Genomic DNA, 18701 nt, shown 5'->3' on the forward strand with positions numbered 1-18701 from the left:
GGTTGGTTCAGATTGCCTGGAACTTATCTTCACGTGAGGGCTCCTAGAAAGGGACGACGTGTTATGAAAAATATAACTCCCATTGGACACTGGTTAATCCATTGGTATTCATCTCCAATAGCATCGATAAGATAAAAACGGGTGCGTCCAGTCCTATCTTGTTTTTCATGGCCTTGGGTCTGGGACTCGGCCTTTTCAGATGACTGTGTTTGACACACTTTCCTGTTTGTCATCTGCTTGACCGTCACCCCAGGCATATTCTTCTCATGGTCAAGATACTACCTAGACCGTGTTCTCCTCTCCTCTGCGTTCCCCATATTTCTACTAAGCATCTTGAGGTGTGTATGATCTATTCTTCCAAGTTATCTAATTGTCTTAGATTAACCAGTAAGTCCTGATCATGTCCTCATTCAGCAATTTCACATTTAGTTTTTACAATATCGTCTATGTTATGTCTGTTAAATCCTCACTCAAAGTGGTTCAGTTCTATTTTTTAGGCCTACTGAATGTATTTGGAGAATATTAATTATATTCATAATGATATTTTCATACCATTCATGTCCATTAACACACTTCATTAGCATCTTTGGATATAAGATTAGTTTGTCCCAAAGGAGTTCTATAAAGAAAGGGAATTTTATAGCCTTTATTTTTTTTTTCCATTAATATCACTCTTCAAAATGTATAAGCGTTCATTTTGAAAGCTTAAAGGGAAATTAGAGTCATTATTCGTTACTTTTAATATAGTGTATTTTCTTTCCTCAGTGGTCTATTTTTTTCCTGTTGGAGCTCTAGGGCTAATGAATATCATCCCGCTTTTCCAAATAGGGGTGTAGCTTAGCTAGTAATAATGTTAATAATAATAATGATAATAATAATAATAATGACTTTAATAATGATAATAATACTATTAATGATAATAATACTATTAATGATAATAATACTATTAATAATAATAATGATAATAATAATGATTATTATTATTATTATTATTATTAGTAGTAGTAGTAGTAGTAGTAGTATTGTTATTATTAACACTGCAATGAGAATAATTTTTTCAGTTTTGTTAGAAAACATATATATCTAGTGCAAAATGAGTAGGAAGCAACGAATAAGTATAAAAAAAAGAAAAAAACATTAAATGCGTTTACAGAAAAGCCAGAATTTTCTAGTAATTTTGAATTAATTAAAGACCCATATGTAGCCTACCATGAAAGACTGGTGGTATTTAGACAGGAGAACAATATCCTATTAATTCGAAAGACTAAAAAACTGCTGGTGGATTTTTGTTGCGTAATCGTTTAGAAGACACTAAGCTGTTAGGGGAGGAGGAGGGGGAGGGGGAGGGGTAAGTGGAGGGCTGAGGGGAAGGGGAGGGTAAAGGGCCTGGACGCTGGCATAGGAGGGCTTAGAACAGCATTATTTTTGTATGGAGGGGAAATTGGTCGAAATGCAGTTTTCTGTAACCACATAACCATATCCAAGGATTGCTTTTATAGGTAGTAGGTTGGGCATGGCACCAGCCACCCGTTGTGATACTACCGCGAGAGAGTTATGGGGTCCTTTGACTGACCAAACAGTACTATATTGAATCCTTCTCTCTGGTTACGGTTCATTTTCCCTTTGCCTACACAAACACCGAATAGTGTGACCTATTCTCCTCTGTCCCCATACACCTGAGGACACTGGGATTACCAAACAATTCTTCTTCACCCACGGGGTTACTGCACTGTAATTATTCAGTAGCCACTGTGACTTTCCTCTTGGTAAGGGTAGGAGAGACTCTTCGGCTATGGAAAGTAGCTCTTCTAGGAGAAGGACACTCCAAAATCAAACCATTGTTCTCTAGTCTTGGGTAGTGCCACTGCCTCTGTACCATGGTCTTCCACTGTCTTGGGTCAGAGTTCTCTTACTTGAGGGTACACTTGGGCACACTATTCTGTCTTATTTCTCTTCCTCTTGTTTTGTTAATTTTTTTTATAGTTTATATAGGAAATATTTATTTCAATGTTGTTACTGTTCTTAAAATATTTTATTTTCCCTTGTTTCCTTTCCTCACTGGGCTATTTTCCTTGTTGGAGCCCCTGGGCTTATAGCATCCTGCTTTTCCAATTAGGGTTGTAGCTTAGGAAGTAATAATAATAATAACAATAATAATAATAATAATAATAATAATAATAATAATCGTAAGGCCAGAACAATAGTGCATGTGGCGTATTACTTGTGGTTGTAAGAACTCAGATAAACAATACTCAACATTCTGACTGTATTAGGCATTTATTTTTAATGCCCTAGGAAGAGAAATTTTGCCAAGGCAAATGTCACATTATGTGTCATAAAACATTAGTTACTAGAATCAATAAGCAAAGTGATACCCAAACTTATGGCACTGTGCAAGATTGACTAAATCCTTGCAATTGTGTTGCTGGTGCCCATGAGTCTCAATGACTATATCCTTAACGGGTAACTTCATCATAACGTTTGAGACTAGAAGCAAAGAGGCTCTACACTTATGGTTATAATTATCAGCAGGAAGTTAATATCATTATCTTATTATGGTCTCAATAACCACGAGGCTAAAATTCAAGAACTGTGCTGTATAACATGAAATGAGAACGCTCAATTATTATTTTCATCATTACTAGTGAAGCGACAATCATTGTTGGAAAAGCAATATGCTACAATAGCTCAAGGACTCAAACAGGAAAAGCAGCCCAGCCCAGAAAGGAAATAGAGAAATAATGAGTAAACTTTACATGGAAAATACTAGAAAAATAGAAAATTCATTAAGGTTAGTAACAATCTTGAGACAGGCCAGGTTTATACAATCTGTGAAACGAGACTCGTGTCAACTTGTTCAACAGAAAAACATTTGCCACAAGTTTTGAACTTCTGAAGTTCCACCGATTCAATTGCCAGGTTTAGAAATATCATTTAAAAATTTACCCACAGATGGAATAAAACTTTTAGAATACCGTGTAGTACTGAATCTTAAAATGAGGACGGGAAGAAAGTTAGAATTAACTGCTTACCTAGTAGGCTACTACGTATTAGTTGGCAGGTATAGCTCAGTCCAACTATGTGCTCAGTCTGGGTAGAGCCGATTGAAAACACATGGCAAATTCTCAGTTGCTTAAGATATTACATCCATGATCTGAAAGTTAATCGCAAGGTTTTATACAAGAGCTTTTTTTGCTCTGGAAATGAAATAAAACAATGAAATAACTTAAAACAATAATGTTCATAAGTCAACAGTCGAGATGGTCCCCTATGTAGTTGATTACTTCTTCTGAACAAATTGAATTTCTGGAAGGACAACAAGACAAACAACCATATGTAGCTATTTCTAGCATGGGAATGAAAGAAAGAGAAAATGGAAAGTGTGTGGGTCAGAGGGTATTTAACACCTAGGTCTAAAGTATTTGAAAGATGTTATCTATGCCAATTTTCCTCAAGGTCAAACATTTAATCATGAGTCATTCTTTTCTTGGATAATTTTGAAATCATATTGATTTGAGAGAATAATGCAAAAGCTATGGAATATCTACCAAACTTGAGATTGAATTAAGAAATTGCATGCTATCCTCTTTTTACATTCAACCTGGTAATATTGAAGATTTTTTCATTGATTTCTGCGCTATGAACTACAATGCTTTATTCTGTACATAACATAAACTAAAAAGTGCATTTAGAGTTCCTTGTGTTAACTAATTATACAGTAAATATGTAAATACTCCTCACATTTGCCAAATAATATCAGGCTGTCATAAATTTAAATAATCCGCCATAAATTTTGCCTCACCGTCCCAATTGGCTGAAATCGAGCCAATCAGACACTCGTTACGTTAGGGTACGTTCCTCGACCAATCGCGTGCCGCGTTACATCCCCGCTAGAATCCCAGCGTCCCCCGCTAGCAAGAAACCATCATGGCGGCGGAGGTGAAGAAGTTTGATCAATTTGTTGTCATTAGTTGAACTCATTAGTTCACGATTGAAGTAATTGTAGTCTTGAGCTCAGTTCATTTAGATATAATTACCGAATACGGGAAGAGTGTCGCCGCACGGGGGAAAGCGACAGTGAAAACGGGGGAAATTCGCTTTTGTTTACAGTGTGGAAGGAGGTGATGGGTGGGTTGGGGGGGTCACTGCGGGGCAAAGTGATCTTTATACGCAATCCCCTAACGAGCGAATTGTAGTTAACCGCGAAGCGAATCACCTCGTAACAGGTTGTTAGTGCTCTAAGGTCGCAGAATCCACACGTAAGGAAGAGAGTAAACGCCCTAGTGGACGTAGCTTGGGGTGTTGGTTGTTGGGGGTATGGGGGAGGGGGCATTTGTGCGGGGAGGGGGTTGGGGCGGTAGTGGTGGTGGTCCTCTTCTATTATCTCTATCAAGGAAGATTATTAGCTCGCGACCAAAGACGCTTTTCCTCCTGATTTTGGTAATTTTCCTCCCTCTACCTTTCCGTGATTTGATTTTAGTCACGTCCGCTCTCTTTTCTATCTGTGGTTTTCTCCGTAACAATTTTATACCGTTTTTAGGCCTATGAATTACCGATCCCCCTTTTAGGCCTAGCCCCGACTTCGGCCGATAAGCGAAGATTAGTCGGAAGATAAGCCTTATTTATTTAGTCGTCCATGGCCTATATTTTTCGATATATGTCTAGCTCACTTTAAGGCTTGCTTGCTGTGGGACCGAAGCCGCGTTCAGTTTTTAGGGTACGCCGACGAAGACGTGAATTTAAACCTAAACTCTGTTGTGATACAGTAGGCCTATCTTCCAACTCTCTCGCTTACGTTGAGGTATGTCAGAAATCTTTTATATAATTCTATTGTTTTCGTGATTGGCCAAGCTATTGTTTATTAGGCCAAGCTAAGCTATAAAGCTGGAACATTTCATAGGGTATGGCCTACCATTATCTACTTTTTGGGAAGATAAATTTTGAACTTGTCTAACCTTATTACAACTTGTTGATTTATAAGCTACATCACTAAAGGGTTAACCTTAGAGTTTAATATATTCGGATTTAATCTTAAAATCTCTAGGCGAACATAGGCCTAGGGTAGGTTTTGCAATATATTCTTTTGAGGCTTCAACAATGACACAATTGTAGTCTAGGCCTACTGGTTGTGTAGATATTTTTGTAGTGAAGTTTGTCGTGTCCATAGTTAGTCTACTTAATTAATTATATTAATTTAAGGTAATTATATCAACTTTTGATTTATAGATATATACACGGAACTTATATTTTTCAAGATTTATTTTGTATTTTATCCATTCCTATGCAGGATTTTTGGTGGACCCCACCCATTGATCAATTTTGTACCCCCCCATTTATAGAATTATTTGGGTTATACCAAATTAAACTATAGTCAATTTTTATTAGTGAGTCAGATTTGCTCCGACTTGCAGCGGTACCCTTTTAGCTCGGAAAAGTTTCCTGATAGCTGATTGGTTGGACATATTCGGACAAAAATACTTCCGATCAATCAGCTATTATGAAACTTTTCCGAGCTAGAAGGGTACCTCTGCGAGTCTGTGCAATTCTGCCTCACAAAAAAAAAAATGACTGTAGTTTGGATCAGTAATAATGGTAAGAAATGAATAAAATCGTGAGATATACTGTACGTGGAAAAATATATGGCTTGCATATTTGAAGTAAAATTAAGTACCCTATACCTACATTTACTTTATACCACAATTGAATATTTGACGCCTTTGTATAATAACGGACACAACCTCCTGCCTGCATAGAACACCTAACCTAACCTACAAGTTGTATCCTTACCTACTTAACTAATAGGGCTGATGCTCCCCTGCGACCCCCCTTAGATTGGCATATTCTTAGCGATATGGTTGAAAAGACTTTTGATACCTGCAAGAAGTAATTGATGTGCATGTGAGTAATTATTGCAGCCCTCCCCCCTGCAACTCCCACTCCCTTACCTAACCTCTCCTTCAATACCTCTAATCTTTGGGTTGTGGGGAAACAGCAAGGGAAATATGGGAAGCTGTCTAACCTAACCTTAGGGGGGGGGGGGGGGTTCTTTCTTACCTAATTACGGGATCGGGGAAACTTTTAACCCTTGTGCCGGCTTCCTATCTTTTATACTCTTACCTATAATACTGGAAATAAACCAAACAGAATAAAAAAAAATACATGTTTTGGTTAGTCACCTGCCTTTACCTTAATTGGAATCAGATGTTGCAGAGACACTAGTCGAAGGAGGTATTCACAGCCCGTGGGTAACAAAATAATATTCTTCAAAGGGATGATGTGAGCCATGAAAAAAAAAAATTGTTTTATAATCGCTTGCAACGTAATTACACCAGCATCTTTCTCGGTTTCCTGGGAGGATACCAGCTAATTGTTTTTCTTAATGAAAACAAGATCGAATCCAAAAACAAGACACGTAGTACGTAGTGAATGCTCATGAAGAATACTATAGACATGCCCTAAAAGTTCCATGGTTTGCTCTTGCGAAGCATCGATACAATCAAAATAAGTACTGTTACAATCAAAATAAGTACTGTATTGCAAATGCATCACGTCTCCACTATGGAAGAGGATATGGTAAACTAAACTGATTTTGTAGGATGGTGGACTTAAAAAGTTGCAGTTAATTTGGTAGTCCTGAAATTATATCACCAGTCAGGTTTCAGCATTTTTACCATGCCCATAATTCTGCATGAAAGGAAAAAAAGATTGGTGAATTTTTTTCCAACAAAGCATTGGAACAAACTAAATCGCATGGGAGTAACGCTTGCGTGAAACTGTTTAGATGTTCTTGGAACTTGGAAAACTTCTGTAGGATGAAAGTATTCATCAGCAAACACCTCCGTAACTATCGATTTCTGATAATTTGAGTAAGCTTTTTGTATCAATCTTATCAAGAAGATAAAATAACTAGGGGAAAAAACGTATATTTCCGGGCCTAGGTGTAACTAATTATACTACCATATAATAAAGAACCAAAATACAGGTAGATAAAATTACAATAAATGCCATTTCCCTGTTATTGCCCTTTGCAAACCTTGTTTACCAATTGTTAGTTGGTTTCTCTACTAATGGGAAATAATTCAGTAGTTTTATTTACAACTTAAATTTCTGGAATTAATAATTGTATTTACCATTTTTTCTTAAAAGGGATAAATGCATAGAATAGCCCGATGAAAAATATCTACCGTGATGTATCATTTAGAAATTAATATCATTCGTTTTATTTACACTAATATCAGAATTCATGATTATTTTCTCCGGACAAATTTTGATTCCTGCTCGTCAATATCAGTTACACTATGTTATTAAAATTTTAATATTAACTTTCCTATAGGTTATACGCAATTACTGATAGACACAATTATCTCTAGCTATTATTATTATTATTATTATTATTATTATTACTTACTAAGCTACAACCCTAGTTGGAAAAGCAGTATGCTATAAGCCCAGGGGCTCCAACAGGGAAAATAGCTCAGTGCGGAAAGGAAAAAAGGAAAATAAAATATTCTAAGAGTAACAACAATAAATATCTCCTATATAAACTATAAAAACTTTAACAAAACAAGAGGAAGAGAAATAAGATAGGAGAGTGTGCTCGAGTGTACCCTCAAGCAAGAGAACTCTAACCCAAGACAGTGAAAGGCCATGGTACAGAGGCTATGGCACTACCCAAGACTAGAGAACAGTGGTTTGATTTTGGAGTGTCCTTCTCCTAGAAGAGCTGCTTACCATAGCTAAAGAGTCTCTTCTACCCTTACCAAGAGGAAAGTGGCACTGAACAAGTACAGTGCAGTAACCCCTTGGGTGATGAAGAATTGTTTGGTAATCTGTGTTGTCAGGTGTATGAGGATAGAGGAGAATATGTAAAGAATATGCCAGACTATTCAGTGTATATGTAGGCAAAGGGAAAATGAACCGTAACCAGAGAGGAGGATCCAATGTAGTACTGTCTGGCCAGTCAAAAGACCCCATAACTCTCTAGCGGTAGTATCTCGACGGGTGGCTGGTGCCCTGGCCAACCTACTACTAAGCTTTATAAGTTATACTATACTTGTTCCTACTCAAATTACAAACCATTGTCCTTTAAGTAAGGGAATATTGTATGTTTTTAGTGTGAGAAGGATAGCTGTTGAATTACTTAACAAGTAGTTAAGCAACAGGTTGGAGCTAGTCTCAGGTGCCCTCCCTAATCCGCAACAAAATCTCCTTTGTTATGTTTTTGGCTGCAATAAATGCAGACACTTGCACCCTAAATCAAACTTATAGAATTTTTTATTTTTGTTCTGGAAGTGAATGCTGGTTGTTGAATGTTATGAATGTGAAGCAGGACACTTGTATGTGTGCGAATGAACATGATCTCACTGTCTGTGTGCTATTTGTTAGGGGCAAGATTGTTCGCAATCATGCCTGTGTGCGGAGTGTAGGTCGTTTTCTTGCATGCATTTTCAGGAGTATACAGTACTATACTTTGAGGGGGAGAAAGAAATCTCATGTCCAACCATGGTAGCCAAGCGGGACAGGTGTTACGATCTTGTGTTTTGGCCTTCGGGGCCGTGGGTTAGCTACCCCGTGGCTGTGGCTCTGGTCCCTGGCTACCCTAGTGGCTAGGTGTCATGGCTTTGTGCCCAAGCCTGGGGGTTTAGGTCCCCGGTTACTTTAGGAGCTAGGCTGGACAGGTGTTACAACCAAATGTTTATCCCCCACCAGGACCAGGTTTTCCTGGGGTCCAAGTTTATTAGTGTTGATCTCGTTGGCCGACCGTGTTTCGCACCTCAGTAGCCAGGCGTGACCGGTTTGTATGGCCCCGTGACTGGTGCAGGTTGCCAGAGCAATGACCCTAAACCTTGGGCCCCGTAGCTGTGATCCAGTAGCTGAAATTGACTGGGGTCGTTCAAAGCTGCTAAAACCCCTTAGTGAGGTGTGACTAGGGTACAGCTTTGTGTTTGGGATCCCGGTTGAGCCAATGCACGGGGCTGGGGTCGTGACCCTATGTCGTGTCCCCAGCGGGGTCATGGGTTGGGTTTCTTGTTATCACAGTAGTCAGGGATAGGGTTCTTTGGATATCCCAGTAGCCCTTTTTTGCTCCCTGGTTGATGAAGGTGCTTTGGCATTATCCATCTCCTTTTCTGCCTGGACAATGGACTCCTCCCTCAACCCGCGATACTTTGATAGAGCATATTGAGAGGATGACACCATTCGAAGCTATCATTGTGCATCTATGTGCAGTATAAAACCAAGAGTTGGGGCGTAGGGATCTTCATCCCAGCACGGAGATGTCGACCGTTCCTCCCCCGTCCAGCAGACGGAAGCGTAAGATTGCTCATACCATCTGTTGTGCTCATTGCCAGGAATCCTTTCTCTGCTGATGTCACCCTTCCTGGGCCATTCTTCATTCCCTGATTACGTTGTCAATTGTATCCTTGTGACAGGACAATTGTATTCCTTGGTTTTAGGTGTGCATCACAGGAGCAACCTGCCATACCTTCTTTCCTGGCTGAGTAAGAGGGTTCTCGGGTTTCGTATACCCTTGAGAAACTGGACCTTGGAGTGGTGCTGACAAAAGTAGACAATCCTGAGTCTCTGTGTTTCTGGGGGATGCAAAGCTCTGTGCTTTCAGTCTCCCAGGGAAAGTGGGCAATTCTCCATGATTGATGTTGTGGAATGGGTTATTTTTTGGTCAGATCGGTTCAAGAGCATGTTGCAGATTTCCTCATCTTCCTTGCCCAGAGAAGCTCCTCTCAGTTGCAGGTATCAGGGCTTCCACTCAGACCTAAGCATGGTCTTTTGATGTAAGGGGATAAACATTTCCTTCTCTTGGGGATTGCCTAGATTTGAGTGTAGCTTCAAACAGAAGGGAGGAAGACATCTCTCTCGATCTCAGATCTCTTACTCTTACTTGTCTGATCCTTTGAATAGGTCTCAATCAAGGTTCTGACTCTCAAGAATCTTTTCTGCCACAGTATTGTTGAAGATTTTAAACACTCTGAGAGGTGCAAGGAGCTCCTTAGTTTGGTACTGGTCGCATAGTCAAAGTCAGAACCTGCCAGAGCATAACCCCAGGTTCAAGCCCTTCACCATCCTCTCTCTACATGAAATGTGGAGTGGCACTGAGAGGAGAGGGTTTTTTCTGGTGTGCGGTCTCTGTAGTGCTATCTGAAGATGACCTGACACCACAGACCTGAGTATCAGGGACTCTTCCTTAGCACTGGAAGAATCAAGAAACATTATCTTTTTCGGATTTTGGGAGTCTGTCCGTAATGCATACCCCTCGACTGCCAAGATTTGAGTTACCAGCTGGGATCGGAAATTGTGAAATCAGGGCCTGGCTCCACCGTTGTCTTCAAGAGGAATCTTACAGTCAGCCAGCCATGTGTTGAAAATTGGTGTGTGTATGAACCAGATCAGCTTCAGGGCCTTTAATCTACATGAGTACCCACAAGTACCTTGATGCTTTTGCACTTGGTCTTGTAGTGGTTACTAGAGTATTTGTGTAACAAGCCCAGATCCCATACCAAATGGTAAGCATCTTGTCTATGGTAACAGATAGATGTAAGTCTGAAATGATGACAGAATGACCGGATCTTCATTCTTTCTGCCGCTCTTGTAGGGGCAAAGTGATGGAAGCGTTACTCGCTAGATCTATCTTGATTCTGGTAAACTACGCTTCTGAGCTTTATTCTTTAGAATGTTGAGAAGTTCTCCCCCCCATCTTCCCCAGACAGGGGTGACGGTGGTGGAATATATACCAACTTGTTGATCATCATTATGCCAGGTATATTATTCTGGACTGCTACCCCTTTGTGGGAAGCAATCCCTCCTTTTGACCACGTACCCATCTTGTATTGGCCTATTCATCCTAATGATAGATAACTAGGTTTCTGGAGTCATCTCCTTCACTCCCATACAGAATCAATCAGTTAGATTGACATTCTAGGGAAGAAAAAGACCCAAGCAGTGAGTCTCCCTACTTAGAGGACGATGGTTTATATTTCGTGTAGGAACAAATCACCTTAAAGTTTAACTTCCCTCCTCAACCACCCCTCTCACTTCTGAGCCAAAAAGTCATAAATGAAAATATTTTGACTTGGGGGCTGGGGCTCAACCATCTCGCTCCCACCTGTCGTTTAGCTGCTCGTTAAACAATTCAATGGCCATCTGTGTTACGCTGAAAACATATTCCCCTAGTTAAAGGACTTGGCATTGTATTGCCAAGAAAAGTAATGCTGTAATTTCCTTAAGATTTGATATTTCTCCTATAATATTTTTTTTTTCTTTTTTTTGCTTGTGCATATCTCCTTTGCAAAATTCAAGGTAGGCCGTGTCAATACTACAATAGAAGCCAATAAATTTAATGATGGCTGTAATGATGAATGGTATTGAAATCCATTTTCTGACAATTGGATCTGCATTGTTTTAAGCAAATTAATTCTTAACTATTTATGAGATTTCAGGAATAAAAGCAATGCTAACAGCAAATTATGAATTTTTTTCATTCTACTGAATTTCCATGTAATTAGCTTTGATGATAGCTTATCATAATTCATACTCATCTGATTTTCTTATACTATAGTAATACAAAAAAATAACAGCGTTACAGGATTTTTCAAGACCTGGTGCTGAGTGGTCTTGTTTATTGCCAACAGCTGTCATTGCATAGATAAGAAATGATACACTCTTACACTTTGCTGGTTTGTGGTTGTAATTTTGAATACTGCTTAATAGACAGTGTCTTAATGCTTGGGGCACGTTTTCGGAATATTTATTCAATTTTTATTTAATATATGTGATGATACAATTAGTGTAAAATATGGGATTCTGTTGTTACATGGTCAGAACAGATGATAATGGATGAAAAACCAATGTTAAAAGTTTTATGGCGATATATTTTCATGAATGTAATGCGGACTATCATGAATTTTCATCCATTAGCAACAATCTTCCTTCCCACCGAAATTGTTTTTTGGTTCTTTTGACTATTCAAGTAATTTCAAGACATGGTTTGAGCCTAATATTTTTATCTCAATGAAATGTGGAAGTTGTAGCTGAGACAATGTGGATAGGATTGCATGAAATATTGTCTTTATTCTTGCTTTCATAGTGGTTGTAGGACCTCCAAAAGCAGTAAGGACTGCTTGCATTCTATTCCACAATGTGTTGTATGGGTGGGATGGTATTTTTTGCTAACACTAGCTATTCCAATTTTTTGTTTTTGTTCAGAGTTTTGAAGTAGATATTTCAAGAAATAGTAAATTTTATGTATCTTCAACAGAATATGGAAGGTTGAAATATAGGTTATGATATCAGGCTAGGTATTTAAATATCTTTGTTTTAGTTCAGCATAATGAGGATTAGTGTGGAGAACTGTATACAGTGAACCCTCGTTTATCGCGGTAGATAGGTTCCAGACGCGGCCGCGATAGGTGAAAATCCGCGAAGTAGTGACACCATATTTACCTATTTATTCAACATGTATATTCAGACTTTTAAAACCTTCCCCTTGTACATAGTACTGTTAACAAACTACCCTTTAATGTACAGAACACTTAATGCATGTACTACAGTACCCTAAACTAAAACAGGCACAAATATTAAAGGCAATTTTATATCATGCGTTTCCTAAACACGCTAAAAAGCACGTTAAAAAATGGCAACCAATGTTTTGTTTACATTTATCTCTGATCATAATGAAGAAACAAACTGGAGGTAGAGCTTTGCTTATTACCCAGACATATTTCCCATACTATGCTCTTAGAACTACATCACATCTTCCTACTTTATATATATATATATATATATATATATATATATATATATATATATATATATATATATATATATATATATATATATATATATATATATATATATATATATATTTATATGTATACACATATACATACCTACATATATACATACATACATATATACATAAATACATATATATATATATATATATATATATATATATATATATATATATATATATATATATATATATATATGTTATTGTATATATATGGGTTATGGAAAAAATCCGCGAAGTGGTGAATCCGCGATGGTCGAACCGCGAAGTAGCGAGGGTTCACTGTAGTACAGTATAATACTTCTTTCAAGTATCGTCTTATTGTTTTACGATCACTGTGTTAATAGTTACTGAGCTTATTTTACGGTTATTTTTCCATTAGTTTTTATTTTGGAAAAGTTTCTTTGTATTTACATTTTACAGTATATTTTAGTGTTATTTTTTTTCCATTTTGGGAGACTGTACTGTATTAGAACGGGGTTCTCTGACATAGTCTTTTTGTTTCACCAGCTTTTGTTCCGCTGTCAAAATTTTTTTATGTAATTAATTTGTTGAATTAGAGCCTGTGGTTTTGCAATTTTTGACAATATGAAAGGATTTGATCATGAAAGTGAATGAGGATGAAGATTTATGATTGCTTAGTGCCAAAATTAAAATGATTGGAAACCATTATGTATTAAGAAGTATTTGTTCCGTAACTGACATACAAACCACGCTATTTAATTGGGGTTATTACTTTCGGCGTAGCTGAAATGACGAGCCATTAGAATTTTAACAAGGGTTTACTACCCCACCGCTAATTAGCGGGGGTTAGGGAGGATAGCTTGCTACCCCCCCCCTTACACACACCTGTGGTTGAGCTCACTTTGCACTCGGCTCGGGTGGTAGTCGGACGTGTCCACTCTCACCCTCGCCTCTCTGACAGCCATTAATGTCTGCTTTCTCTCCTACAGGTTTGAGTGTGAAGTTGGCCTCTGCGAACATGGGCAAATGTCCTTGATTACCCGACCGCCCTTGTGTTACATATATGCCGGGCGGTCGAGACGCACCCTCACACCCTTTGTCCTTACTGTAGGGGCCAACGGTGTGATAGGAGTAATAAGTGTGGTGAGTGTAGGGAGTGGTCTACCCCCCAGTGTGAGAGGTTTTCTCGGCAACGGAAGAAGTCCGGGCGGGATATTTCTCCTTCGAAGATTTCTTTGAAAGGAGAAAATCCCAAGGACTCTTCTTCCCTTGCCCAAACCTCCTCCGAAGCTCCCACTCGATCGGTTTCTTTCGAGAGACCGTCGAGTGGTAGCGTAGACCGTGGTTCTGTTTCCCGATCTCGGGGTTCGAGAGATGGCGTTGCCTCCCCTAGCAAGGCAGCTCCACCTCTTCCCCCGGGGGAGGATTTAAATGTTAATGTAACTGATTTATTCCAGCTTTGGTCTTCCTTGGGGCTCGAGGGTTCGCTCTCCAAGGAAGCCTTAATTGACATAATCCGGTTGGGTGCCGCTGTCAAGCAATCGCCGATTTTGGCAGAGGTTGATCCTCTGTCTATTGTCGACGTTGTGGTGTCAGAGGTATCCAATGCGGTATCTCCTAATACCTCTGCAACTTCTCATCCTGCAGTAGCTGAAGGCTTAGTTTCTCCCGTTCCTGCTCAACCTACGAGGGAGAAACTAAGTCCAACAGTCTCTCCTGCCGGTGATTCTTCCCCTCGGGGGAGTTCACTCACAGAGACTCCTCTTCAGAGGACTGCTGAAGGTTAGCTTGCTGACCCAACGGCCCCCAGAGGGCGTATACGTCGTAAGGCTCACCTTCCTCTTCACCGGAGAGGCCTTCCTTCACCTTATAAGTCAGTGAAGAGGCGCCTCTTCGGTTCATCATCGTCGTTGCAGTCCGCCGCAGAGGAGCCTCGTCATCGATCTCCGACTGTTCCTGCTACGACCCTGGACCTCTCTGCGGATCGTTTGCGATCCCCTTCGGTGGAAAGTCGTCCTTACAAAGGGCACGCCGACCTTCCACCCGACAGACGTACTGACCTGCCGTCGCCGTTCCTGGCAGCTGATGCGCTTTATGCGCCTACCAAACCTGTTTTTAAAAAAACAGGCACCGGTCCCTTCGGGGCAACAAGGGCGTACGCGCCAATTAGCGCACACGTCCCTTACGCGCCATGCCAAGCATGCGCTCCAACGTTCTGACCTCATTGAGGTTTCGGAGATAGCGCGTCAGCGCTCACCGGCTGCTGCTGTCCCTGATATAGCGCGCCAGCGCTCACCTGCTGCTGATGTTCTTGATAAAGCACACACCTGCTGCTGATGTTCTTGATAAAGCACACACCTGCTCGCCAGCGCGCCACTGCGCGCTTTCAACCTACTGCACGCCAGCACTCACCAACGCGCCAACGATCTCCTGCGCTCCCACGATCTTCGGATCTGGGTGCGGTAGGGAAGTTTAGGACTTCCCCTACTCGCTAGCGCTCGCCAACGCGCCGTCTGCTTTCGCCTGCGCGCCATCCCTCGCCATCGCGCAATCGCACGCATTCACTTACACGCGCCCATGAGGATGCGCGACCACGCCCATCTCCCACAGCAGCTACGCATCGCCAGCCTGATGTGCGGCCACAAGAGGTGCGCCAACGAACGCAGGTTCCGGCTGCGCGCGCGCGCCAGACGACATCTTCTGCAGCGCACGATCTCTCGCCCGCACGAGCTCTTCATCCTGATCCTGCACGCGAACATTCACCCTTGTGCACACTCTGATGTCTCCTGCGCATGCTCTTACGCGCCATCGCTCGCCCCCGCGCCATCAGTCTCCCGCGCGCGACCCCGTGTATTCCCCATCGCGCGCTCCCCTGCACGATCCCCTGCACGATCCCCTGCACGATCGTCAATATGCTCCTACGCGCGAGGCTACAGGACAACGCGCGGCAAGGTCGCCATCGCCACATTTTCCCCCCCCCTCACAAGCGCAGAACAGCGCACCCGCCGGTAGGGGGGAAGGTTCCAGAAAGGTCCAGGGACATTTCTTCTTTGTCTTCTTTTTCTTTTCAGGTGAACCCCCCTATGGAAGCTCCTCCCAGGGATCGGTCGATCCCTGTCCCTCCAGAGGGAGTGATTCACAGCGCAGCCATCAGCCAGCAGCCTTGGTTTTGGGCACTGATCAGAGCGATCACGCAGGCTTTCAAGCCTGTTCTCTCTGAAATGGGCCATAAATCCTTGGCCGTGTCTACTCCCCTGAAGAGGAAAAGAGGAGTTTCGGACTCAGTCACTTCTCCGAGGACTAAGCTGTCTCCTTGTAAGCCTTCGAGGCAGGCCCCCTCCCCACAGACTTTTTCTCCCTCCCCTTCGGACGAGGATTTCCAGTCCTCGGGAGTCACGTGAGGTGAGACGTTCTCTCATCGCACCAATGAGGGAAACCCCACCTCGCGCTGAAAAGTCTTCTCGGGTAGGGGCGGAGAAGAGCTGCATTCCTCCCAGGAGGGAGTCAAAGGACTCCAAGACAGTACCGAAGTCCTTGTCAAGACTTAGAACGGAGCCAGCCAGTCACTTGGAGAACGTCCGCGAGTCTCCCCAAGAAGAGCCTTTGGGGACAGGAGACTTAGGCTGCTAGTCCATCTGGAGGAGAGCTGCAGGAGTCAGAACATGCATTTTGGCAGGTTCTGACCCCTATGAGGACTCTCAATGGGTTTGCTGCCCCAGAGATTCCTCCTCGAGAGGGCAAAGACACGGTCCTGGACCTAGCATTTGGGACTCAAAAACTCTCTAAGGCCAGTGCAGCTTTGACCTTGTCTCAGGAGGTTAAGAGTACCTACCAGGGACAAGATCACGGTCCAGCTCTCTGAGCTAGCCTCCTCCAGCCGATCCATTGCCGGCAACAAGCTTCTCCCACCTCCTCGTGTGCAGCGGAGGAGGTACTTCGAGATTGTAGAGGAGCCTTGTTTAGCTCTTCCCCTTCACCATTCTTTGGAAGAGCTTACCAGGGGGAGTCCTTCTTGAGAGACACTCCAACCGGCAGGTCTCATTCTCGGCGACTGAGATCCTTAATCAGGAGAAGGTTGCGAAGTGTGCCATCTGGTTAGGGACCTTAGGTATCCTGATACGTTCGGAGGATTTATCCAAAGAACGTACCAGGAAAGCTATAGAGACCTTTCTACTCTCAGGCACTCGCACGATCGAGTTTCTGGCCCACCAAGTCTCGAACTTGTGGGCAAACACCATCCTGAAAATTCGGGATGCGGTGTCTGAGAGGTTCCATCAGAAGGTCCCTAGCACCGAGATAAGCAGGCTCAGACATTCTTCCGTGATGGGAACGAACCTGTTTGAGCCTAAGAACGTGGAGCATGCTGCTGAGAGGTGGAGGAAGTCCCACCAAGACTCCCTCCTACATAGGGCTTTGACATCCAAGCCCTATAAGCCTCCAGCACCCCAGCAGCCCCGTCCTACCAAGACAACGAAACCGACAATGGCAGCGAAGACAGTGGTGTTTATGCCCTTTCCTGTCAAGGACAGGAAAGGCAAGAAGCCCTCCAGGGGAGGGAAGAATCCTAGAGGGAGCAGCTGAGGCCGCAAACGCTAGGATTAGCTGTCCCCCTGCATGTCCACCAGTGGGGGGATGCCTTCAAAGTTGCCCAGATAGGTGGCAGCAACTCGGGGCCGATTCCTGGACGATTTCCGTAATCAGTCGGGAATATCGCGTCCCGTACACAACATCTCTACCTCCCCTGACGACGAATCCAGTGTCATTGAGCTCCCTTGCCATGGGATCAGCAAGGGGGCAGGCCCTTCGGGCAGAAGTCCAGGCCATGTTGAAGAAGGGTGCTCTCCAGGAGGTCCTTGATGGGTCCCCAGGCTTCTTCAGTCGACTCTTTCTTGTAAAGAAGGCGTCTGGAGGCTGGAGACCAGTCATCGACCTCTCAGCTCTGAACAAGTTTGTCAAGCAAACTCCGTTCAGCATGGAGACCGCAGACACGGTCAGACTTGCAGTGAGACCTCAAGACTTCATGTGTACACTGGATCTGGAGGACACGTACTTCCAGATCCCAATCCATCCGTCTTCAAGGAAGTACTTAAGATTTAGCCTAGACAACAAGGAGTACCAGTTCAAGGTGCTGTGTTTCGGTCTCTCCACAGCACCACAGGTTTTCACAAGAGTGTTCACCTTAATATCGTCGTGGGCACACAGGATCGGCATCCGTCTCCTCCGTTATCTGGACGACTGGCTGATCCTAGCAGACTCGGCGTCATCCCTTCTTCAACACCGAGACAAACTTCTGGGGATCATGGTAAATCTCGAGAAGTCCTCTCTGCTTCCCACTCAAAGACTGGTATACCTAGACATGATTATAGACACCAATCTCCACAAAGCCTTCCCATCAGACGACAGGATACCAAGGCTGAGGAAGGTCGCAAGCCCTTTTCTCAGATGAGAAGAGCTTCCAGCCCAATCATGGTTACGTCTCCTTGGTCACCTCTCATCTTTGGCTCGTCTAGTTCCCAACAGTCGCCTCAGAATGAGATCCCTCCTGTGACGACTCAAGTCCCGGTGGAATCAAGGTCACGATTCCCCGGACGTCATGATCCCTATGGGACTTGCGGAACGGACGGACCTCCAGTTGTGGGTGACAGAGGTGAACCTACGAAGAGGAGTGGATCTTCTCGTCCTCCCCCGGATTTGATGCTGTTTTCGGATGCCTGAAAGAAAGGGTGGGGAGCCCACGTTCTACACCACAGGACCTCAGGCCTGTGGTCAGAATCAGAAAAGTGCCTCCATATAAATCTTTTAGAGATGAAGGCCGTTTTCTTGTCCCTTCAGCAGTTCCAACAATACCTGGCTGGTCACTCTGTGGTGGGGATGAGCGACAACACCACAGTAGTGGCTTACATCAACAAGCAAGGAAGTACCTTTTCGAAGC

General features: G+C 42.7%; 1 protein-coding gene across 7 annotated transcripts in view; it reads left to right on the forward strand.

Moving 5' to 3' along the window:
- The first annotated feature begins 3839 nt into the window (after window positions 1-3839).
- The window catches only part of LOC137638646 (mesoderm induction early response protein 1), a 45658-nt gene continuing 30796 nt past the window's right edge, over window positions 3840-18701 (forward strand). For 4 of the 7 annotated variants that reach the window (XM_068370919.1, XM_068370925.1, XM_068370921.1 and 1 more), the window contains exon 1: window positions 3840-3939. In XM_068370919.1, coding sequence (XP_068227020.1) covers window positions 3928-3939 — 12 coding nt within the window. In that variant the 5' untranslated portion in view covers window positions 3840-3927. Of the gene's footprint in view, window positions 3997-4135; window positions 4260-4468; window positions 4802-18701 lie in introns of those variants that run through there. The other 3 variants (XM_068370922.1, XM_068370924.1, XM_068370923.1) reach the window with 3 other exon arrangements.

The sequence above is a fragment of the Palaemon carinicauda genome, chromosome 3 (assembly GCF_036898095.1).
Source record: "Palaemon carinicauda isolate YSFRI2023 chromosome 3, ASM3689809v2, whole genome shotgun sequence".
Taxonomy (NCBI): Eukaryota; Metazoa; Arthropoda; class Malacostraca; order Decapoda; family Palaemonidae; genus Palaemon; species Palaemon carinicauda.